The following is a 24,847-nucleotide window of genomic DNA, read 5'->3' on the forward strand; positions in this document are numbered from 1 at the left end:
GACTGACAGCAATAGGCTGGGGAGGCATTAGGAGTGCGCACACAGTAACTATAAGAATCAGGCAGTAGCCGCGCCGCCGCCCTAAGCAATCAGACAAGAGACACAGCAGGTACTGGAGCAAAGTGTGCAGCCTGGATTGATAGGTAAAACGGCGGTCTTGCATGGTGGAAGGTGGTAAGCCATGCCAGCACGCCGCCAGGGATGTTACAGTGCTCCAGAACGATCTCGATTGACAGTCATTTTGTATTTCTTCCATTTTCTTACTATTGCACCAACAGTTGTCTCCTTCTCAACCAGGATCTTACTTATGGTTTCCTAGCCCAATCCAGCTTTGTGCAGGTCTATGATCTTGTCCCTGACATTCTTAGAAAGCTCTTTGGTCTTGCCCATGTTGTAGAGGTTAGAGTCTGATTGATTAATTTAGTCTGTGGACAGGAGTCTTTTATACAGGTGACTATGTAAGACAGCTGTCTTTAATGCAGGTAAGGAGTTGAGTAGGAGTGTCTAACTGGTCTGTAGGAGCCAGAACTCATAATGGTTTGTAGGAGATCAAATACTTATTTCTCACTGCAAAATGCAAATAAATTTATCTAATTTATACAATGTGATTTTCTTGATTTTTTTTTTGGGGGGGGGGGTACTCTATCTCTCAATGTTAAAAATAATCTACCCTTAAAATTATAGACTGTTCATGTCTATAATTCATGTCTGTTCACTGTATGTACATCCACATATTCCATATATTTAACTGGCGACCATTTTGAGAGCTTTATTGCAATCAATCACATTTGGGCTGATATTGATACCTTTATGCATTCACTTATATACAGTCATGAGCGAAAGTGTTGGCACCCTTGATATTGTTCCAGAACATGAATTATTTCTACCAGAAAATTATTGCAATTACACATACAGGAAAAAGATAAACGCTAGTGTTCAAAATAATAGCAGTTCAATATGACTCACCAGATTAATCACTGTTTTTGGTATAAATTATATTACCACATGTCAAACAATTTACCAGTTGGTGCAGTAGATTCTAAGAAAAGCAACAGACTCTTCATTCATGATCTGTATGTTTTTGAGTCTGTGTATTTGAATAATTAATTGAAAGGAGCTGTGTTCAAAATAATAGCAGTGTGGGGTTCAATTAGTGAGGTCAATCATTTTGTGAAGAAACAGGTGTGAATCAGGTGGCCCTTATTTAAGGGTGAAGCCAGCACATGTTGTACATACATTTCTCCTTGAAAGCCTGAGAAATATGGGTCGTTCGAGACAGTGTTCAGAAGAACAGCGTACTTTGGTTAAAATGTTGATTGGAGAGTGCAGACAATGATAGGCTGTTCAGCTAAAATGATCTCCAATGCTTTAAAATGGAAAGCAAAACCATAGAGACGTGGAAGAAAACAGAAAACTACCATTCGAATTATTATTATACCCCAGAAATGAAAGATTTTTTGGTACAAGCTGTTGAATTTTTGTTACGAAACAATTATTTTTCTTTTAATGGGACATATTATATGCAGAAGAGAGGAGTGCCCATAGTGCTCATCGCTGTCTATAGCTAATCTGTATATGTCCTACTGGGAAGAGTAATTTACTTTTGGTGAATTGTCCTTGTTCTCCTCCCATATCAAGTGGTACGGTCGTTTCATTGACGACCTGCTCCTGATACGGGAGGGTGACTTAGATTCTGCAGCATCATTTATGAAATACATCGAAACAAATGACATGAACCTTAGATTCACATATAATATGGAAAAAAACTAAAATTCATTTTCTGGATATTACTTTGGATAACAATTCATGTGATTTCATCACAGTTTCACCATATAGAAAATCCATGGCCCGCAATACCATACTGTTGGCATCCTCTTGTCACCCAAAAAGGGTAATGAAGAATATTCCCGTAGGTGAATTAATTAGAATGAAGCGTAACACCTAAATAGATTCTGATTACGCCAGGGAACAAAGTATTGTTCAACAGAGATTGAGAGATCGAGAATACCCCATGTGGATGTTAAAACGTGCAAATGTGGCAGCCGGCATTAGAACTAGAGTTGATATATTAAGAGACAAAAACGTGACTTCCGTATCCAATATAAATAGTCCACAGTTTACAGCCATCAAACAAATAATTACTAAGTATCTTCCGATTCTATCACAGGATGAAAAGCTTGGCAATGTTCTTTCAGGTCCAATAAGGTTTTTAACTAAGAGGTCACCTACTTTAGGAAGTATGTTATCTCTCAGTTTTTATTTGAATAAATGTCCCCCAAAAACCAATACGTGGCTAAATCTTTCAGGTTGTTTTAAATGTGGCCACAATATTTGTATATGTTATAGATACCTCAATAGTGGTCACACTTTTACATCAATTTCCACCAATAAGACCTATCAAATATAAAATTACATTAATTGTAATACTTCCAATATTATATAACTTATGGCCTGTAATTCATGTAAACTACAATATGTTGGATGAACGTCTAATCCATTGAAAGTCAGGATTAGAAGACACTTATCCAACGCTACTAATAAAATGGTTACCAAGTGTTCAGCGGTCACGCGGCATTTCTCCTCTGTGCATAATGGAGATGTCTCGTCCTGTGTGGTTGATGGCATTGAATGTGTTAAGAGACCACATAGAATGCTATTGAATTGGGAGTCTTGGATTCACGAGCTGAACACCAGATCTCCTTGTGGTTTAAATTTAAGATGTGATCTCATTTATCATTATGAGTGATTTTATCCTTCCGTATATAAGTTTTTAGTATTTTTTGTATTCTGTTAAGATTATATATTTCACGAGTGCTATCCTGATTCCTTGGTCAGTGACTATCACGTGTCCATTTGAGGATATGACATATAACGGTGAAGGACTCATGTTATGCACTGACAAGGAGTAAGGAAGATTTTCCGAAACACGTCTGTTTCTCAGCATTGTCCTGGTGTGTCACACATTGTTTGTCTCTTGGAAATATCCTTTTAATATTTTTCTAATAAAACATCAAATTTTTAGAAGTTAACTACGCTGGATTTTTTCTTCCCTGGATTTCTTACTGCAGCACTGCTGGATCCGTGCGTTTTTGATATCTGATGGTGGGTGAGCTGACTTTCTTTTTCTTTTTACTACCAATCGAATGGGTCAAAGAATAGCCAGAATAGCTCAGCCAATGATCGGCTCAAAGGCTCAGCCAATGATCGGCCCCAGGATGATCAAAGACAGTCTCAAGTTACCTGTGAGTACCGTGACAGTTAGAAGACGCCTGTGTGAAGCTAATCTCTTAGCAAGAAGTCCACGCAAAGTCCCACTGTTAAAAAAAAGACATGTACTGAAGCGGATACAATTTGCCAATGAACGCATCAAATGGCCTAAAGAGAAATGGAGAAATATTTTATGGATTGATGAAAGTAAAATTGTTCTTTTTTGGTGCAAGGGCCGCAGACAGTTCGTCAGACGACCCCCCGAACTCTACATTCAAGCCACAGTACACTCTGAAGACAGTGAAGCACGGTGGTGCAAGCATCATGATATGGGCATGTTTCTTTTACTATGGTGCTGGACCTATTTACTGCATACCAGGGATCATGGACCAGTTTGCATATATTAAAATACTTGAAGAGGTCATGTTGCCTTACGCTGAAGAGGATATGCCCTTGAAATGGGTGTTTCAACAAGACAACAACCCTAAACACACCAGTAAACGAGCAAAATCTTGGTTCCTGTCCAACAAAATTGAGGTTATTGAGTGGCCAGCCCAATCCCAGGACCTTAATCCGATAGAACAGTTGTGGGGAGACATCAAAAATGCAGTTTCTGAGGCAAAGCCAATAAATGCCAAAAAATTGTGGGATGTAGTCAAAGCATCCTGGGCTGGAATAACACTTGAGAGGTGCCAGAAGTTGATTGACTCTATGTAACATAGATGTGAAGCAGTTCTAAAAAACTGTGGTTATACAACTAAATATTAGGTTAGTGATTCACAGGAATGCTAAATCCTCAAAATAATAGAAGAGAGATTACATATTGTGAGTTTGTAAAAACAAATGCAGACACTGCTATTTTTTAGAACAGCCCAATGTTCATGTTTTGTTATTTTCTATTAAGTAGTTAACAATTCTATACATTTTTCTTCATGTTTTGAATTAGAAAACAGTGTGCAATGCTCCCACTGCATGGAAATAAAAACTAATATAAAGATTTTGTGCTTAACTCATGTTTTTGAACACACTGCTATTATTTTGAACACTACTGTATCTTTGTACCGTGTTAGCCAGTAGACGGAAAAATATTAAGATTTGAGAGTCCTCAGTGGTTGATACCTTTTAATGGCTGACTGAAAAGATGGTAACAAATTGCAAGCTCTCTAGACTACTCAGGCCTCTTCATCAGCCATAGAATAACACAAAATCTGAAGAATCACATATTTATACACATCAGGGCACAAGAATTATGCAATAGATGAAACAAGTGACGTGAAACAGAACTGTGAGTATGAAAGGGGGGGGGGAGCTGTGGCCATAAAAATTGGAGCAGTTTTTGTATCCCTGATCACAGCATCAAGGACATGAAGTTACTGGTATTAAAAGGTAAATTCAAATCTCAGAGAGACAGAAAAATTTGGGACTACAAACTCATGACAACCTTTGACACAGTCAGTACAGGAATGAATGCGTCGCATGGATTTTTGTCATTCTACATCAACTAAGGAATGTGCTCCTCAGAACATTTGGGGACATCAGAACCCTGGACCAGACTTCAATCACAGGACAATAAAACTTTCACACTCCTTATCTCTGAACTGCTCCAATATTTACGGCCACAACTGGTAGTCTAGAAAGTCGAGTAGTCTGGAAAGCAATTTGTTACCTTTTAATGGCTAACTGAAAAGATTGTATCAACCTGTCAGGACTCTGAATGTTTTGCTTTCCTTTGGGACATTTCTGCCCTTTTTCAAGATGGCTTCTTCTGTATCATGTGCCCTTACCTCCTGCCCTTCTAACTCCACCCCAGCCTCTAGTCCAGTGCTAGAGTATTTTGCCTGAGATCCTCCTTCTGGTGACTTCCTGGCTTTCTGCATGCTCCTGAAGTTCTGCTGGAATCTCCTGTTCCCTGAGAGTCTGCTTCATACTCTAGTTTCCAGCATTTCTCGTGCCCCTGGCTGTTTTGTGCTGGTTCCTCTGCACCTCTGCCCTCCATCTGCTTTGGCTCTCAAATAAGCTGCTCTGAGTTCTCACTCTCCTTATTCGGAGGGTTGCTGAGCACGGGACTGGTCTGCACTGTCCGAGACTTTTACCCGGGCCTCTTTGATTGCTTCTGCATTGTATGGACTTGCTGATATATACATATATAACGGTGAACTAACCTTGCATAGACTCATTATTCTGTGAACTTAAGACTTTGAGATTTCTCTGCATTTTTGTGTAAAACACTGTGTGCTTTAATATAGACTTTTCACCTATAAACTGTGTACTGTTGTGTCTTGCTCCACGCAAACAGTCTCCTTAGTTATCCATTATAATTGTTACACAACCACTGAGGACTCTCAAATCTTAATATTTAGCAATTATACATGTTTTGTTATACACACGTTTATTTCCTTTGTGTGTATTGGAACAACACAAAAAAAGAGAGGAAAAAAGCAAATTGGACATAACATAATTTCACACAAAACCCCATGACTGTATATAATGTGATAAACAGGGACACAGGGGAGTATGCATATACTGTGTGTTACGCACACGCTCAGACTGACTGGCGTGAGCATGGTTAGTGATCCCACTGGACCATGAACCGAGGAGTGCCTGGAGGGGCGTGACTAAGTATCAACTCGGTCCGACCAAGGTCGCATGGCGGCTCAGTTGACTCAGTGAACCAGGGAGGAACCGAGCAGAGGGACCAGGTGCTACTGCAGACAGGCGGGTACTGGCAGGCACGGCTGGTATGCAGACAGGCGGGTACTGGCAGGCACGGCTGGTATGCAGACTGGCAGATACTGGCAGGTAGGAAAGCAGGCTGGATAGGAACCAGTACAGACTGGGATACAGGAACAGAGCCGCGGGTGCGGTGGACTAGCAGAGCAGAACCGCAGACGGGGAGGACGAGCAGAGCAGAGCGAAACCACAGGTGCGGTGGACAAGCGGAGCAGAGCGAAACCACAGGTGCGGTGGACAAGCGGAGCAGAGCGAAACCGCAGGTGCGGTGGACAAGCGGAGCAGAGCGAAACCGCAGGTGCGGTGGACAAGCGGAGCAGAGCGAAACCGCAGGTGCGGTGGACAAGCGGAGCAGAGCGAAACCGCAGGTGCGGTGGACAAGGGGAGCAGAGCGAAACCGCAGGTGCGGTGGACAAGCGGAGCAGAGCGAAACCGCAGGTGCAGTGGACAAGCAGAGCAGAGCGAAACCGCAGGTGCGGTGGACAAGCAGAGCAGAGCGAAACCGCAGGTGCGGTGGACAAGCAGAGCAGAGCGAAACCGCAGGTGCGGTGGACAAGCAGAGCAGAGCGAACCCGCCGATGCGGTGGACAAGCAGAGCAGAGCGAAACCGCAGGAGCGGTAGACAAGCAGAGCAGAGCGAAACCGCAGATGCGGTGGGCAAGTAGAGCAGAGCGAAACCGCAGGTGCGGTGGGCAAGCAGAGCAAAACCTGCAGGTGCAGTAGACAAGCAGAGCAGAGCAAAACTGCAGGTGCGGTAGACAAGCAGAGCAGAGCGAAACCACAGGTGCGGTGGACAAGCGGAGCAGAGCGAAACCGCAGGTGCGGTGGACAAGCGGAGCAGAGCGAAACCGCAGGTGCGGTGGACAAGCGGAGCAGAGCGAAACCGCAGGTGCGGTGGACAAGCGGAGCAGAGCGAAACCGCAGGTGCGGTGGACAAGCGGAGCAGAGCGAAACCGCAGGTGCGGTGGACAAGCGGAGCAGAGCGAAACCGCAGGTGCAGTGGACAAGCAGAGCAGAGCGAAACCGCAGGTGCGGTGGACAAGCAGAGCAGAGCGAAACCGCAGGTGCGGTGGACAAGCAGAGCAGAGCGAAACCGCAGGTGCGGTGGACAAGCAGAGCAGAGCGAACCCGCCGATGCGGTGGACAAGCAGAGCAGAGCGAAACCGCAGGAGCGGTAGACAAGCAGAGCAGAGCGAAACCGCAGATGCGGTGGGCAAGTAGAGCAGAGCGAAACCGCAGGTGCGGTGGGCAAGCAGAGCAAAACCTGCAGGTGCAGTAGACAAGCAGAGCAGAGCAAAACTGCAGGTGCGGTAGACAAGCAGAGCAGAGCAAAACCCGCAGGTGCGGTAGACAAGCAGAGCAGAGCAAAACCCGCAGGTGCGGTAGACAAGCAGAGCAGAGCAAAACCCGCAGGTGCGGTAGACAAGCAGAGCAGAGCAAAACCCGCTGGTGCGGTAGACAAGCAGAGCAGAGCAAACCCCGCAGGTACAATAGACAAGCAGAGCAAAACCCGCAGGTGCGGTAGGAAAGCAGAGCAGGCAAAACCCGCAGGTGCGGTAGACAAGCAGAGCAGAGCAAAACCCGCAGGTGCGGTAGACAAGCAGATACACACAAGGTACTTGCAATGAAGTAGCGAGTGGACAATAAACTCACAAACAGAAGTACAGACACAATGAGTTGGAGTTAGGTGCAGGTTCAGACACTGCAGGAAAAGGGAAGATATGAACATAAAGACAAACAAGCAACGGGCTAGGACACTGTTCAGACAGCAACTGAACCAGGAACAAGGTACGGGAACGAGCCTGGGAACTCAGCCCCCAGGGTGGCGGAAACAAACTAGAAGTCACAGATACAGGTAACGGGCCTGGGTATACAGCTCCCAGGGTGGCGGAACAGACTAGAAGTCACAGATACAGATAACAGGCCTGGGTATACAGCCCCCAGGGTGGCGGAAACAGACAAGATACAGGACAGGACCTGGCAACTCAGTTGCAAAGAACACACTGAAAGAAAGTGTTGCTCAGGCACCTCCTACTGGGTGGAGGGGGTTTAAGTATCCAGTGACTCACAACAATAGGCTGGGGACGCATTAGGAGTGCTCACACAGAAACTATAAGAATTAGGCAGTAACCGCGCCGCCGCCCTAAGCAATCAGACAAGAGACATGCACACAGCAGGTACTGGAGCAAAGTGTGCAGCCTGGACTAATAGGTAAGATGGCGGTCTTGCATGGTGGGAGGTGGTAAGCCATGCCAGCACGCCGCCAGGGATGTTACACTGTGAGACATGATGACACCGGGACATACGTAACATATGTCATTTCCTGGAACAATTTTAAAGGGTGCCAACACTTTCGGCCATTACTGTATCCTATTTGCGTGGCTACTGTTGTATATAAATTTTTTATCCTGATATTATTTCTGTGTCTTCTATGGTATAGCCTTTTTTTGGGTCTGTCCAGGGCATACATGTCAAACTCTTGCCCAAGGGCCAAATCTGGCCCGCAGGGTGGTTTTATTTGGCCCGCGACACCAGAACCACCACCCCTATGTGGGGCCATTATTCTGGATGAAGGACTATGTGGGGCCCATTATTCGGTATGGAGGACTATGTGGGGCCCATTATTCTGTATGGAGGACTATGTGGAGCCCATTATTCTGTATGGAGGACTATGTGGGGCCCATTATTCGGTATGGAGGACTATGTGGGGCCCATTATTCGGTATGGAGGACTATGTGGGGCCCATTATTCGGTATGGAGGACTATGTGGGGCCCATTATTCGGTATGGAGGACTATGTGGGGCCCATTATTCGGTATGGAGGACTATGTGGGGGCCCATTATTCGGTATGGAGGACTATGTGGGGCCCATTATTCTGTATGGAGGACTATGTGGGGCCCATTATTCTGTATGGAGGACTACGTGGGGCCCATTATTCTGTATGGAGGACTACGTGGGGCCCATTATTCTGTATGGAGGACTACGTGGGGCCCATTATTCTGTATGGAGGACTATGTGGGGCCCATTATTCTGTATGAAGGACTATGTGGGGCCCATTATTCTGTATGAAGGACTATGTGGGGCCCACTATTCTGTATGAAGGACTATGTGGGGCCCATTATTCTGTATCGAGGACTATGTGGGGCCCATTATTCTGTATCGAGGACTATGTGAGGCCCATTATTCTGTATGGAGGACTATGTGGGGCCCATTATTCTGCATGGAGGACTATGTAGGGCCCATTATTCTACATGGAGGACTTTGTGGGGCCCATTATTCTGTATACAGGTTGGCCCGTGACTTTGTCCAAGTTTTTCATTTCGGCCCTCTGTGTGTTTGAGTTTGACCTCCCTGCTCTAGGAGTTTTCAGGGTCAGAGGAAGAGGAGCGGGGGCGCTTTTCCTTGCGTTGTTTATTAGGGTGCCAGCCTGCCAGGTTGGGCTGGAATTTATGGCGTTACAGGGATAAGATAGTGGTGATTCGGCCAAGCTTTTCTTTTTTGCCCTGTTGATTGATTTGACTACTTTTTCTCCGTGGGGGTATTTAGACTATTACTTTTTTGCATGGTTTTTAAATGTATATCTATTAAACTATTTAATTTTTTTTAGGAAGATTTATTTTTGTGTTAAGAGTGTATAGATAAATCCTTGGACAAATCATTAACTACTGTTAGTCTATCAACCTCGCTCAAAACACTTGCACAGTGTGCTGTGTGTGATATTAGGATTCACAAGTCTGCAGTCACATATAGTAACTGCAGGCTTGTAGCCTAAGGCCAGACAACCCCTTTAAATAGAAGGGATCAAGTTGCTTTGCTCTCCAGGCTCCTCCCCTTTCCTACATCCCCTCCCCTCAGGAGCGGCCTGAGCCTTTGATGAGACAGAAGGTGCAGCTCAGACACTAATGTCTCAGAGTGAAGAAGAGTCACATGACTGGAGAATGAGCGATCTGATTGGTTGTCATTATACCAACTCACGGCTTCTGCGAGCTTCTCCTTCTCCCCGGGTCCACGAGGCGCAGAGTGTCCCTGATCACAGCGACCTTCACATCCTCGTCCACTGGGCTCGGCACATTTTCATAGACACCAGGAAGCAGCTGCAACAAGAGAAGAGGCAGAACAGAGAAATACACATGAGGAGAGGAGGGGAACGAACATTAAATACACACGGGGGAGGGGGCAAATGTGGCTGACACTGAATACACCCTGGGGGAGGAGGGGGAGAGGCTGACATTGAATAACTGAATACACCCTGGGGGTGGGGGGGGGGCTGACACTGAATACACCCTGGGGGTGGGGGGAGAGGCTGACACTGAATACACCCTGGGGGTGGGGGGGAGAGGCTGACACTGAATACACCCTGGGGGTGGGGGGAGAGGCTGACACTGAATACACCCTGGGGGTGGGGAGAGGCTGACACTGAATACACCCTGGGGGTGGGGGGGGGGGGAGAGGCTGACACTGAATACACCCTGGGGGTGGGGGGAGAGGCTGACACTGAATACACCCTGGGGGTGGGGAGAGGCTGACACTGAATACACCCTGGGGGTGGTGGGGGGGAGAGGCTGACACTGAATACACCCTGGGGGTGGGGGGAGAGGCTGACACTGAATACACCCTGGGGGTGGGGGTAGAGGCTGACACTGAATACACCCTGGGGGTGGGGGGAGAGGCTGACACTGAATACACACTGGGGGTGGGAGGAGAGGAGGCCGACGCTGAATACACCATGGGGGTGGGGGGGGGGGGGCTGACACTGAATACACCCTGGTGGTGGGGGGAGAGGCTGACACTGAGTACACCCTGGGGGTGGGGGGAGAGGCTGACACTGAGTACACCCTGGGGGTGGGGGGAGAGGCTGACACAGAATACACCCTGGGGGTGGGGGGAGAGGCTGACACTGAATACACCCAGGGGGTGGGGGGAGAGGCTGACACTGAATACACCCTGGGGGAGGAGGGATATGCTGACACTGAATAACTGAATACACCCTGGGGGAGGAGGGATATGCTGACACTGAATAACTGAATACACATGGGGGGGGGGAGCTGCCGCTGAATGACTAAATATATACAGGGGGAGGTTGCAACTGAATACACACGGGCGGAGGTTGACACTGAATTAACACAGACAAGGTGGGTTCACACCGAATACACATGGGAGGATGACACTGGAGAGGGGTGGGGGTGTGATCCTGACAATGAATACTCTTGGAGGGGGGGGGTAGGATAACACGGAATACACACAGGGGAGGGGCCACACTGAATAAACATGGGTGGGGGGGGTAGAGTAGGATGACACCGAATACACACAGGGGAGGGGGCCACAATAACTACACCCGATGTAGGGGGGGTCTCGGAGAGGCTGACACTGAATACACATGGGGGTTAACACACTATGCAGACGAGATGGGGGGGTGGGTGACACTGAACACACACAGGAGGAGAGGTCGACACTGAATACAAATGGGGGGCTGACACTGAATACAAATGGGGGGGGGAGGTAGACATGGAGTACACATGGAGGGGGGAGGAGACACTAAATACACATGGGGGAGCTGACCTCCTGCTCGTGCTCAATCTTCATGCTGGGGTTGGCATTCACCTCCAATAACACCGGCTTCAGGTTCTTTAGCAAGAGAACGTCAAACCCTAAAATCTTTGGTGAGGAAAGAGAATTAGGAGAGTAAGAGTCCTGACGTGAAGCACATAAATGGTGGTCCCTACCTGGAAGCAGGAGGGTCCGGGTTTCCCTGGGGGGATGTCCACTTGATGGTACACCTTCAGCTCTGGGAGGAGGCTAATGATAGTCTTGATGATCAGCGCCGTGATGTCGGACCAGACCTTCTTGATGTCCATGCCTTTGGCCAGGAGTCGGCAGAGGACGCTGGAGACGGTTCTCTTGCTGCCAGTGTGCGCACTGTCTGAATGGATGAAGTTGCCGCTGTGGACGTTGAGGGAGTAGTTGGTGAGGTGCATGTAGATGCGGTGCAGGTTCTTATGGGTGGGCTGCTGGTACGGCTCCGTACAGAAGCGCGACAGTCCGTCCTGGGATAAGTAAATCTCCAGCGGCTCCAGAGACGTCAGCACCACATAAAGGCGCATGTCAAACTTCAGCTTGTCTACAAGCAGGGGCTTTCTGATGTACTCCTGCACTACCGCTGGCCGGCTCTGGAGACCACCCATGCCACGCACCTCACAGGGGTCTTTAATGAGGTAGATGCCATCCCCCTGACACCCACCGTCCGGCTTCACTATAAAGATCGGCTTCCAGGAAGGATCACTGTCCCTCGCCATGCGAACCTGAAAAACAGGGGTTCAACATCACTCCAAAATATAACCCCCCAAAAGAAAAGTAAACCAGGCAGTGCAGGGTATACAGCTCCATGTCCAGGAGAATATATAATATGGGGTATATCGCACCTCGTCCATGCAAGCATATGGTATACAGGAATATACTGGACAGTGCGGGGTATACATCACCTCATCCATGTGAGTACCTGCATATAGTATACAGGAATATCATACACTGCGGAGTATACAGCAACTCGTCCATGTGAGTATATAGCATACAGGAATACACGGTGTTACGCACACGCCCGGACTGACTGGTGTGAGCATGATTAGTGATCCCAATGTACCATGAACCGAGGAGTGCCTGGAGGGGCATGACTAAGTATCAACTCGGTCCTACCAAGGTCACACGGCGGCTCAGTCGACTCCGAGAACCAGGAAGGAACTGAGCAGAGAGACCAGGTGCTACTCCAGGTCAGACCCCGGTCACAGCTGTTGACCCACACCGGGGAATGCAGGAACAGGCAGGTTAGGCTGGCATACAGATAGGTGGATACTGACAGGCACAGCTGGTATGCAGACAGGTGGGCACTGGCAGGCACGGCTAGCATGCAGACAGGTGGGCACTGGCAGGCACGGCTGGCATGCAGACAGGCGGGTACTGGCAGGTAGGAACACAGGCAGAATAGGGACCAGTACAGACTGGAACAGAACCGCAGGTGGGGTAGACAAGCAGAGCAGAGCAAAACCCGCAGATGCAGTAGACAAGCAGTGCAGAGCAAAACCCGCAGGTGCGGTAGACAAGCAGAGCAAAACCCGCAAATGCGGTAGACAAGCAGAGCAGAGCAAAACCCGCAGATGCGGTAGACAAGCAGAGCAGAGCAAAACCCGCAGATGCGGTAGACAAGCAGAGCAGAGCAAAACCCGCAGATGAGGTAGACGAGCAGAGCAAAACCCGCAGATGCGGTAGACGAGCAGAGCAAAACCCGCAGATGCGCTAGACAAGCAGAGCAGAGCAAAACCCGCAGATGCGGTGAACAAGCAGAGCAGAGCAAAACCGCAGGTGCGGTGAACAAGCAGAGCAGAGCAAAACCGCAGGTGCGGTGAACAAGCAGAGCAGAGCAAAACCGCAGGTGCGGTGAACAAGCACAGCAGAGCAAAACCGCAGGTGCGGTGAACAAGCAGAGCAGAGCAAAACCGCCGGTGCGGTGAACAAGCAGAGCAGAGCAAAACCGCAGGTGCGGTGAACAAGCAGAACCAGATAAACACAAGGTACTTACAATAAAGTAGCGAGTGTACACAAAACTCACAAACAGAAGTACAGAGACAACGAGTTGGAGTTAGGTGCAGGTTCAGACACTGCAGGAAAAGGGAAGGTTCTGACATAGAGACAAACAGGAAACGAGCTAGGACACTGTTCAGACAGAGACTGAACCGGGAACAAGATAAAGGAACGAGCCTGGGAACTCAGCCCCCAGGGAGGCGGAAACAGACTAGAAGTCAGAGATACAGGTAACGGCGCTGGGTACTCAGCCCCCAGGGTGGCGGAAACAGACAAGATTCAGGACAGGACCTGGCAACTCAGAGTTGCACAGAACACACTGTAAGAAAGTGTTGCTCAGGCACCTCGTACTGGGTGGAGGGGGTTTAAGTATCCACTAACTCACAGCAGTAGGCTGGTGACGCATTAGGACTGCGCACACTGTATAAGAATCAGGAAGCAACAGCGCCGACGCCCTAAGACAGCAGACAAGAGACATGCAAACAGCAGGTACTGGAGCAAAGTGTGCAGCCTGGCCTGATAGGTAAGATTGCGGTCTTGCATGGTGGGAGATGGTAAGCCATGCAAGCACGCCGCCAGGGATGTTACACACGGACAGTGCGGAGTATACAAAGATGACACATTTCCTTTGTATTTTAGACAAAAAATATATTTTTAATTTTCATCTTTTACATTTTAAATATTACAGAAAGGAGCTGATGCAAAAGTTTGGGCACCCAGCATGGTTAGTACCTAGCGGCACCTCCTTTTGAAAGTATCACAGCTTGTAAACGCTTTTTGTAACCAGCCAAGAGTCTTTCAATTCTTGTTTGAGGGATTTTCATCCATTCTTCCTTTGAATATTCGTCCAGCTCTGAGATTCCTGGGTCGTCTTGCATGCACTGCAATTTTGAGGTCTAGCTACAGATTTTCAATGATGTTCAGATCAGGGGACTGTGAGGGCCATAGTAAAACCTTCAGCTTGCGCCTTTTGAGGTTGTCTCTTGTGTATTTTGACTTGTGTTTAGGATCATTATTAGTGTTGAGCGAGTATGTTCTGTTCCGAGTATGCTCGGGCCGAGCTCCGAGTATTTACAGCTGCTCGGTGATATGTTTGAATCGCTCCCGTGTGCATGATTTGCAACTGTTTGACAGCTTTATTACATGTGAGAAATGTGTAAGATATAGACATTACTCACATGTAATAAAGCAGTCAAACAGCTGCAAATCATGCACACGGGAGCGATTCAAACATATCACCGAGCAGCTGTAAATACTCGGAGCTTGGCCCGAGCATTCTCGGCGAAAGGGTTAACAGAACATACTCGCTCAACACTAATCATTATCCATTTGTAGAAGCCACCCTCTATTCAACTTTAGCTTTTTTACAGATGGTGTTATGTTTTCACCAAGAATTTGATGAAATTTTATTGAATCCATTCTTCCCTCTACCCGTGATATGATCCCCGTGCCATTGGCTGTAACACAGCCCCAAAGCATGATTGATCTTCCCCCATGCTTAATGGTTGGCAAGATGTTCTTTTCCTGAAATTCTGTGCCCTTTTTTCTCCACACATACCTTTGAACATTGTGGCCAAAGAGTTCTATTTTAACCTTATCAGTCCAAAAGACTTGATTCCAAAATGCAAATAACAAAAAGACAGACTGTCAATTCCAAACAGAAAACTGGTGTGTACAGGTGCAAACTAAGAGTAGCTATCTCTATACATAATTAACAAATAAAGTCGTACTCTATAATGCTATAGCATGTAAACATACAATATATGAAATATTAATCGCATTACTGCTCTAAATAATAGGAAAAAAATGGAGAAACTTAGCACATAATTGAGCCAATTCATGCATGCCCAGCAGCCAATGACAAATCAATCTCCTGTTGTTGCTAACCTATCCTAATGTGAATCCTCTCCTAGGCTGAAGCCTGCATTTTATATGGGTAGGAAGGAACCTGCTGCAATTAAAACTGTCATGAGCTGATGGGTGGAGTGCTTGGTCAGAGAGCCCATATACAAATAACAAAAGACTGACGGTCACTTCCAAACAGAAAACTGATGTGTACAGGTGCAAACTAAGAGTAGCTATCTCTATACATAATTAACAAATCCTAATGTGAATCCTCTCCTAGGGATTTAAGTTAGGTCCCCAGCAACAGGAGAATGCCTTGTCATTGGCTGCTGGGCACACATGAATTGGCCAAATTACTGAGCTAAGTGTCTCAATTTTTTACTATTATCTAGAGCAAATGTGATTCATATTTCATATGGTAACATAGAATAGTGTTGGAAGTGACCTCCAGGGTCATCATGTCCAACCCCCTGCTCAATGCGGGATTCACTAAACCATCTCAGACAATGTCAGTCCAGCCTCTGTTTGAAGACTTCCATTGAAGGAGAACTCACCACCTCTCGTGGCCGCCTGTTCCACTCATTGATCACCCTCACTGTCGAAAAGTTTTTTCTAATATCTAATCTGTATCTTCTCCCATTCAGTTTCATCCCACTGCTTCTAGTCTTTCTGTGTGCAAGTGAGAATAAAGCTGATCCCTCTTCAGTGTGACAGCCCTTGAGATATTTGTAGACAGCTATTAAGTCTCCTCTCAGTCTTCTCTTTTGCAAGCTAAACATTCCCAAATCCTCTAACCGTTCCTCATAGGACATGGTTTGCAGACCGGTCAAAATTCTGGTTGTTCTTCTCTGAACTTGCTCCAGTTTCTTCATGTCTTTTTTTAAATGTGGTGCCCAGAACTGGACACAGTATTCCAGATGAGGTCTGACCAAGGAGGAGTAGTGGGGGATAATGACTTCATGTCATCTAGACTCTATGCTTCTGTTAATGCAACCCAGAATTGTGTTTTTCGCTGCTGCAGCACACTGTTGACTCATGTTCAGTCTATGATCTATTAGTATACCCAAGTCTTTTTCACATGTGCTGTTGCTTAGCCCTATTCTTTCCATTCTGTATATGTTTTTTTTTTTTTCATTTTTCTTGCCCAGGTGTAGGACTTTGCATTTCTCCCTGTTAAAAACCATTCTGTTAGTTGCTGCCCAGAGTTCCAGTTTGTTTAGATCTTTTTGAATCCTCTCTCTCTCTTCTCTAGTATTAGCTATCCCTCCTAGCTTTGTGTCATCAGTAGTGTTGAGCGATACCTTCCGATATCAGGAAATATCGGATTGGATCGGACCGATACCCAAAAAGTATCGGATATCGCCGATTCCGATACCGGAAACCAATGCAAGTCAATGGGACACAAATATCGGAATGAAAATAAACCCTTTCTTTCCTTGTAGGTTAATTCTACATGAAGTAAAACAACTAAGAATAATGTAGAATGTATTACGCGAAAAGCCGGCAATTCATCAGCGGCATACACCGGTACCCGACAATTTACAACAGAAAGAATAAAGCATCACACATAGATTAGATAGATAGAAATATGTCAGTCACATATATATGAAGTACAGTGACAGTGTTGCTTACTGTACTTGTCATTTAGTGTAAAGGATTTATTTAAAAAAATAATAGTGTTTTCATGCACCGTCTCTTTAAAAAAGCCGGCCGGCAATTCAGCAGCGGTACCCGACAATTTAGAATAGAAGGAATAGAGAATCATACATAGATTAGATAGATAGAAACATGTCAGTCACATATATATGAAGTACAGTGACAGTGTTGATTACTGTACTTGTCATTTAGTGTTAAAATAAAGGATTTATTTAAAAAAAAAATTGGCGTGGGGTTCCCCTTAATTTTAGTGTCTAGCGGATGTTAAGCAGACGGCTGGGGCAGATGTTTGAAGCCTGGGAAGGGGTTAATACCCACGGAGCTTCCCAGGCTACTAATATCAGCCCCCAGCTGAATACCTAGCCTTTACTAGCTATTAAAATGGGGGACCCCCTCAAAAAAAATGAAGTGGGGTCCCCCCTAATTTAATAACTAGCAAAGGCTAGGCAGACAGCTGGGGGCTGATATTAATAGCCCAGGAAGGGTGCCATGAATATTGGCCCCCTCCCAGGCTAGAAACACCAGCCGTCAGCCGCCCCAGAAATGGCGCATCCATAGGATGCGCCAATTCTGGCACTTAGCCTCGCTCTTCCCACTGCCCTGGTGCGGTGGCAGGGGGTAATAGGGTTGGGGTTGATGTCAGCTTATAATGCCAGCTGACATAAAGCCCAGGTTAGTAATGGAGAGGCGTCTATAAGACACCCCCATTACTAACCCCATAGTCAAAGTTAAAAAAAAAACACAAACACCCAGAATAAAGTCCTTTAATTAAAATAAACACACAATTCTTTATTGTTCTAAATTAAACCATACTTACCATCACGCCCATTCCAGCTGAAGCCAACGATCTCCTGCAATAAAAGAAAAATAATAAAGCAACATCATCCTTACCTTTCCATGGTTCCCAGGATGGCTCCAGCTCTGCTACATCGAGATGACAGGCTGGACCGCAGCAGAACGCTGCCATCCAGCCTGTCATCCTGCAGACACTGAGAAGCGCAGGCATGCTTGCGCTCCTCAGTGTCTCTCTGTGACGGCATCCAGATGAGCCGAGTTCATGTCCAATGAACTCAGCACACCTCATGCGCGTCACTGACAGCGTGGGAGACTTCTCCTGCACTCAGCGCTTCAGCGTGAGAATTCTCTGAGAATTCACTGAAGCGCTGAGTGCAGGAGAATTTTCCCACGCTGTCAGTGACGTGCATGAGGTGAGCTGAGATCATTGGACATGACCTCGGCTCATCTTTATGCCGTCACAGAGAGACACTGAGGAGCGCAAGCATGCCTGCGCTTCTCAGTGTCTGCGGGATGACAGGCTGGATGGCAGCATTCTGCTGTGGTCCAGCCTGTCATCTCGATGTAGCAGAGCTGAAGCTGTCCTGGGAACCATGGAAAGGTAAGGATGATGTTGCTTTATTATTTTTCTTTTATTGCAGGAGATCGTTGGCTTCAGCTGGAATGGGCGTGATGGTAAGTATGGTTTAATTTAGAACAATAAAGAATTGTGTGTTTATTTCAATTAAAGGACTTTTTTCTGGGTGTTTGTGTTTTTTTTAAATACTTTACTAGAAATTCATGGCGGTCATGTCTAATATTGGCGTGACCCCATGAATTTCGGGCTTAGGGCCAGCTGATAATGCCAAGCTGGCCCTAACCCCTTTATTACCCAGTGAGCCACCGCACCAGGGCCCTGGATGAGTTGGGTACAGCGCCAGAAGATGGCGCTTCTATGAACGCGCCATTTTCCGGGGCGGCTGCGGACTGCAATTTGCAGCGGGTGGGGCCCAGAAAGCTTGGGCCTCCCTGCGCTGCGGATTCCAGCCCCCAGCTGCCTAGTTGTACCTGGCTGGACACAAAAATAGGGCGAAGCCCAACGTATTTTTTTTTTTTAATTATTTCATGAAATTCATGAAATAATTTTTTAAAAAAAGGGCTTCCCTATATTGTTGTGTCCGGCCAGGTACAAATAACATAGTAACATAGTTTGTAAAGCCGAATAAAGACTTGCGTCCATCAAGTTCGACCTGTTAGTTCTGTAATTGCTAACGTTGATCCAGAGGAGGGCAAAAACCCCAAATGATTTGGCCAATCTTCACCTGAGGAAAAATTCCCTCCCGACTCTGAAACCAGCAGTCAGAATAAATCCCTGTATCAACCTACTATTTTATTTTATTTTTAAGTATACGCTGAAATCAGCCTGGTATCTAGAAATGCATCCAGTCCCCGCTTGAACTGGTGTAGTGAATCTGACATTACCGTCTCCTCACTCAGTGAATTCCATATTCTCACTGCTCTTACCGTAAAGAACCCCTTCCTATGCTGGTGCTGAAACCTTTTCTCTTCCAGTCTTAGTGAATGCCCTCTTGTTACCGTAATATCCCTCCTTTTGAACAAATCCCGGGCAAGATCTCTATACTGTCCCCTAACATATTTGTACACATTTATTAAGTCCCCCCTCAACCTTCTCTTTTCCAGGCTGAATAGTACAGTGGAATAACAATGTTCTCATCCTTTGCAGCTATACCTCTTCTGATACATCCCATTACCCTGTTTGCCCTTACAGCAGCGGCCTGACTTTGGGCACTCCAATTTAGTTTGCTATCAATCAAGATGCCCAAGTCCTTCTCCATCTCTGAATTCCCCAATGATTTCCCATTCAGTGAGTACTGGTGACTTCCATTTTTCCTTCCCATATGTATGACCTTACATTTCTCCTCGTTAAACCTCATTTGCCATTTAATGCTCCACCTACCCAGCTTATCCAAATCCCTCTGTAGGTCTGCACTGTCCTCTTTTGTATTAATTGTTTTACATAACTTTGTGTCATCTGCAAATATTGATATTTTACTATTTATCCCGTTGACTATGTCGTTAATAAAGATATTAAATAACATTGGGCCTAGTACAGACCCCTGTGGTACCCCACTAGTGACGCTTACCCAATCTGAGAATATTCCATTTATAACCACCCTCTGCCTTCTATCCTTTAGCCAGTTAGCTACCCACTTGCAGACATTTTCCCCCAGCCCCATCATTCTCATTTTGTATACCAACCTATTATGTGGCACGCTATCGAAAGCTTTTGAGAAGTCGAGATACACGACATCCACTGGTTCCCCCTGATCTAATCGAGCGCTAACCCCCTCGTAGAAGTCAATCAGGTTAGTTTGGCAGGAGCGATTCCTCATGAATCCATGTTGGTTCGGGATTAAAAGATTATTAGCATCAAGATGCTCCGTAATTGCCTCTTTAATGAAGCTTTCAAAAATTTTGCCCACAACGGACGTCAGACTCACCGGCCGATAGTTTCCGGCGTCACTTTTCGCTCCCTTTTTGAATATTGGCACTACATTCGCCTGTCGCCAATCAAGTGGTACAGACCCAGTCTCAACAGAGTCCTTAAATATAAGATATAACGGTCTGTCTATCACATTACTTAGTTCCCTTAGTACCCGTGGGTGTATGCCATTAGGTTCTGGTGATTTGTTTATTTTAATGTTACTGAGGCGTTTCTGTACCCCAGCTTGGGTTAGATTAGTCATACTTAGTGGAGGATTAAGCTTGTCACTTCTCATTTCTCCTGTTAGTTCTATTTCCTTTGTGAAAGTTGTCGAAAAAAAATTATTTAATAGATTAGCTTTATCCTCATCTTTCTCTATGATTTTGCCTTCCTCACTTTTTATCGGTCCAATATTATCCGATTTAATCCTTTTACTATTTATATACGTAAAGAACAGTTTGGGATTTGATCTACTTTCCCTAGCAATACGTTTCTCTGTTTCCTCCTTCGCTATTTTTATTTGTTTTTTGCAGGTTCTCGTTTTTTCCTTGTAACACATTAGTGCTTCCTTACCGTTTTCCTGTTTTAAGCTCTTCAATGCCTCTTTTTTGCTATTTAACGCCCCTTTTACGTTCTTGTTCAACCATATTGGTTTCCTCTTATTTCTGGCCCTTTTATTCCCATACGGTATATACCTCTCGCACTGAGTATTCAGAATTCTTTTGAAGGTTTCCCATTTACTATTCGTATTCCATTGATTAAGTACTTTGTCCCAGTCAATAAGTTGAAGGTTTTCTATCAGCTGATCAAACTTCGCCCTCCTAAAGTTTAATGTTTTTGTTGTTCCCTTATTGATAACCCTACTGAAGGGCATTTTGAAGTCAATAATATTATGATCGCTATTACCTAGGTGCCCCCCTATCTGTACCTCAGTTATTCTATCAGGCCTATTAGTCAATATTAAGTCCAACATGGCCTTCCCTCTCGTTGGTTCCTGCACTAGTTGGGAGAGATAATTATCCTTAATATTTGTCAAGAACCTTTTTCCTTTCTGAGATCTACAGGTTTCTGTTTCCCAGTCAATATCCGGGTAGTTGAAATCCCCCATTACAATCACTTCATTATGTTTTGCTACTTTGTCTATTTGTCCTAATAGCAGATTCTCATTCTCCTCTGTTATATTGGGTGGCTTATAGCAGACCCCCAGTAATATTTTATTATTATTTTTTGCCCCCTCTATCTCTACCCACATGGACTCGACCCCCTCTTCTCCCTCTCCTATATCTTCCCTTAGTCTGGGTTTTAGACATGACTTTACATATAAGCAGACTCCTCCGCCTTTCCCCTGTTTCCGGTCCCTTCTAAATAAACTATAATCTAATAAATTTACCGCCCAGTCGTAGCTATCGTCTAGCCAAGTCTCTGTTATACCTACGATGTCATACCTCTCCTTCGATATAAGCGCCCGCAGCTCATCCGCCTTATTGGTCAGGCTTCTTGTGTTGGTCAGCATGCAAGATAAAACTTTGGGGTTATTTAGCATCCTATTCTTCTCTAACGATCTAACTGTACTATCCCCACCCCCCTCTCCACCCTCATTATATTCACTTCTCCCCTTCCCCCTTGCTTGCCTCACATCCCACCTTTTTCCTTGGTTCCCCCCCCCCCCATCTCTAGTTTAAAAACTCCTCCAACCTATTAGCCATCTTCTTCCCCAGCACCACTGCACCCTCCCCATTGAGGTGCAGCCCGTCCCTACGGTAGAGCCTGTAGCCGACCGCGAAGTCGGCCCAGTTCTCCATGAACCCAAACCCTTCTGCCTTGCACCAACTCTTTAGCCACTTATTCACCTCCCTAACTTCCCGTTGGCGCTCCTGTGTGGCTCGCGGGATTGGTAGTATTTCTGAGAAAACTACCTTGGAGGTCCTTGCCCTAAGCTTCCTACCTAGGTCCCTGAAATCAATTTTAAGGACCCTCCATCTACCACTCACTTTGTCATTGGTGCCGATGTGGACCATGACCGCTGGGTCTTCGCCAGCCCCACCCAGTAACCTGTCAACCCGATCTGCGATGTGCCGGACTCGAGCGCCAGGGAGGCAGCACACCGTTCGGCGATCCCGGTCTTTGTGACAGATTGCCCTGTCTGTCCCCCTAATAATAGAGTCACCCACTACCAGAACCAGTCTTGCCTGCCCTACACTTCCCCCCTCCCCCTCATTACTGGAGCATACACTCCCCCGGCGGTCAGAGGATCTGTCGTGCTCCAATAATGCCGGTTCTGAACCAGCCTTCCTATACTCCTTCCCTCTATCCCTCCTAACTGTTATCCAGCTCCCTGCCTGTTCAGCCTGCACTTCCCCTCTATGCTCCACCCCCAGTATTGACCCATTGAGTGTCTGCTCAATTCCTGAAATAATTAAAAAAAAAATTGACGTGGGGCTTCGCACTATATTTGTGTCCAGCCAGGTACAGCAGGCAGGAACGGGCTGCCCCCAACCACCAGCTGCCTATTTGTACCTGGCCGGACACAACAATATAGGGAAGCCCTTTTTTTCTTTATTATTTCATGAATTTCATGAAATAATTTAAAAAAAAAAAACGTGGGGCTTCACCCTATTTGTGTGTCCAGTCAGGTACAACTAGGCAGCTGTGGGCTGGAATCTGCAGTGCAGGGAGGCCCAAGTTTTCTGCCCCCCCCCCCCCCGGTGCAAATTGCAGTCCGCAGCCACCCCGGAAAATGGCGCGTTCATAGAAGCTGGATGCTGTACCTGGCTGGCATACAAAAATATGGCAAAGCCCACGTCAAAATTTTTGGGAAAAATTAATTAAAAAATAAATAATAATTTAGGGACTGCATCTTTATTAACTCCTCAAATGTCATTTAGTGTTAAAATAAAGGATTTATTTTTAAAAAAAATTGGCGTGGAATTCCCCGTAATTTTAGTCTCTAGCGGAGGTTAAGCAGACGGCTGGGGCAGATGTTTGAAGCCTGGGAAGTGGGTAATACCCACGGAGCTTCCCAGACTACTAATATCAGCCCCCAGCTGAATACCTAGCCTTTACTAGCTATTAAAATGGGGGACCCCCCCCAAAAAAATGACGTGGGGTACCCCCTATTTAATAGCTAGCAAAGGCTAGGCAGACAGCTGGGGGCTGATATTAATAGCCCAGGAAGGGTGCCATGAATATTGGCCCCCTCCCAGGCTAGAAACACCAGCCGTCAGCCGCCCCAGAAATGGCGCATCCATAGGATGCGCCAACTCTGGCGCTTAGCCTCGCTCTTCCACGCTGCCCTGGTGCGGTGGCAGGGGGTAATAGGGTTGGGGTTCATGTCAGCGCCAGCTGCCATGAAGCCCAGGTTAGTAATGATGGGCGTCTATAAGACACCCCCATTACTAAGCTACAAAGTGTTAAAAAGAAAAAACACACTACACCCAGAAAAAAATAATTTATTTGAAATAAAACACACAATTTTATTTAATTCTTAGTTTACTAAAAAAAAATAGTTACCTGTCCACGTTCCTGCGCTGATCTCCCATGCACAGCTGTCACATCTGGAGATGGTGACAGCTGTGCATGGCTGCTGTAAGCTCAAGCTGCCGGGAACACGTCCGCTCCCGGCAGCGGGAGCCACTGACTGAGGTCACCGGAGTGCATTCAGTCAGCGCAGCTCCGGAGACCTCCTTTACGGCACTGTTGTACCGTGGGAATTTCTCACGATACAGCAGGGCCGTAAAGGAGCTAACCGGAGCAGCGCTGCCTGAACTCCGGCGAACCCGCTTATGCAATGACGGGGCTGCTTTACGGCCCCATCATTCTAGCGGCGGCAGCGGTTCAGAGCGGTCACATTCTATGTAGCTGCTCTAAACTGGAGATCTTCGTGGGACACTCGTGGACTACTACGGAGGGGTAAGGATAAGGTTGTGGTTTATTATTTTATATTTTATTACAGGAGATCAATGGCTTCGGGGAATTAGTGTCTAGGTGAGTATAGGTGTAGTTTTTTATTTTTTACTTTATTTTAGGTGGCGATCGGCGGGGACAGGTAATGTATAAACTAATTTATTGTAGGCAACCACTGGCCACCAATGAAATGTATTTAAAATTTATTGGGGACACAGTAGGGCAATTTAAATAGCAGGATCAGGCTGATGGGTACTACTGCTCCCATCGAGCTGATCCTGCTGGCACGAGTGGACGGGGGACAGACATAGGACGATGGGAGTAGTAGTGTCACATCGGCCTATATCTGCCTGCATGCACACACCCGCAGACATCGCACAGACACCGCGCTCACCCGCAGACATCGCACAGACACCGCGCACATCGCACAGACACCGCGCACACCCGTAGACATCACACACACCCCGCACACACCAATCATGACGGGTCTGATGGTCTGGGAGGTGTGGCTGACCTGTGTGGCCGTGGGAAAGTTCATGTGAGTTCATGCAATGCAGTCAAGCATGAACTCACATGAACCCTCCGAGGGCACCACGGCTACTTCAAATGAACATCTGATCGGCATCACCTGATACCTCAGCTGTTCATTTGAAA

The 24,847-nt window shown here is 46.4% G+C and overlaps 1 protein-coding gene across 4 annotated transcripts in view; it reads right to left on the reverse strand.

Annotated features, from left to right (window-relative positions):
- TTLL11 (tubulin tyrosine ligase like 11) overlaps nt 1-24,847 on the reverse strand; it is a 121,004-nt gene that overhangs the window by 74,323 nt on the left and 21,834 nt on the right. For all 4 annotated transcript variants that reach the window (XM_073640839.1, XM_073640840.1, XM_073640838.1 and 1 more), the window contains exons 4-6: nt 11,661-12,236; nt 11,497-11,592; nt 9,913-10,031 (exon numbers count right to left, since the gene is read on the reverse strand). In XM_073640839.1, the coding sequence (XP_073496940.1) occupies nt 9,913-10,031; nt 11,497-11,592; nt 11,661-12,236 (791 nt within the window). The remainder of the gene's footprint in view (nt 1-9,912; nt 10,032-11,496; nt 11,593-11,660; nt 12,237-24,847) is intronic.

The sequence above is a fragment of the Phyllobates terribilis genome, unplaced genomic scaffold, assembly GCF_046119375.1.
Source record: "Phyllobates terribilis strain yellow unplaced genomic scaffold, ASM4611937v1 Scaffold_7__3_contigs__length_470593459, whole genome shotgun sequence".
Taxonomy (NCBI): Eukaryota; Metazoa; Chordata; class Amphibia; order Anura; family Dendrobatidae; genus Phyllobates; species Phyllobates terribilis.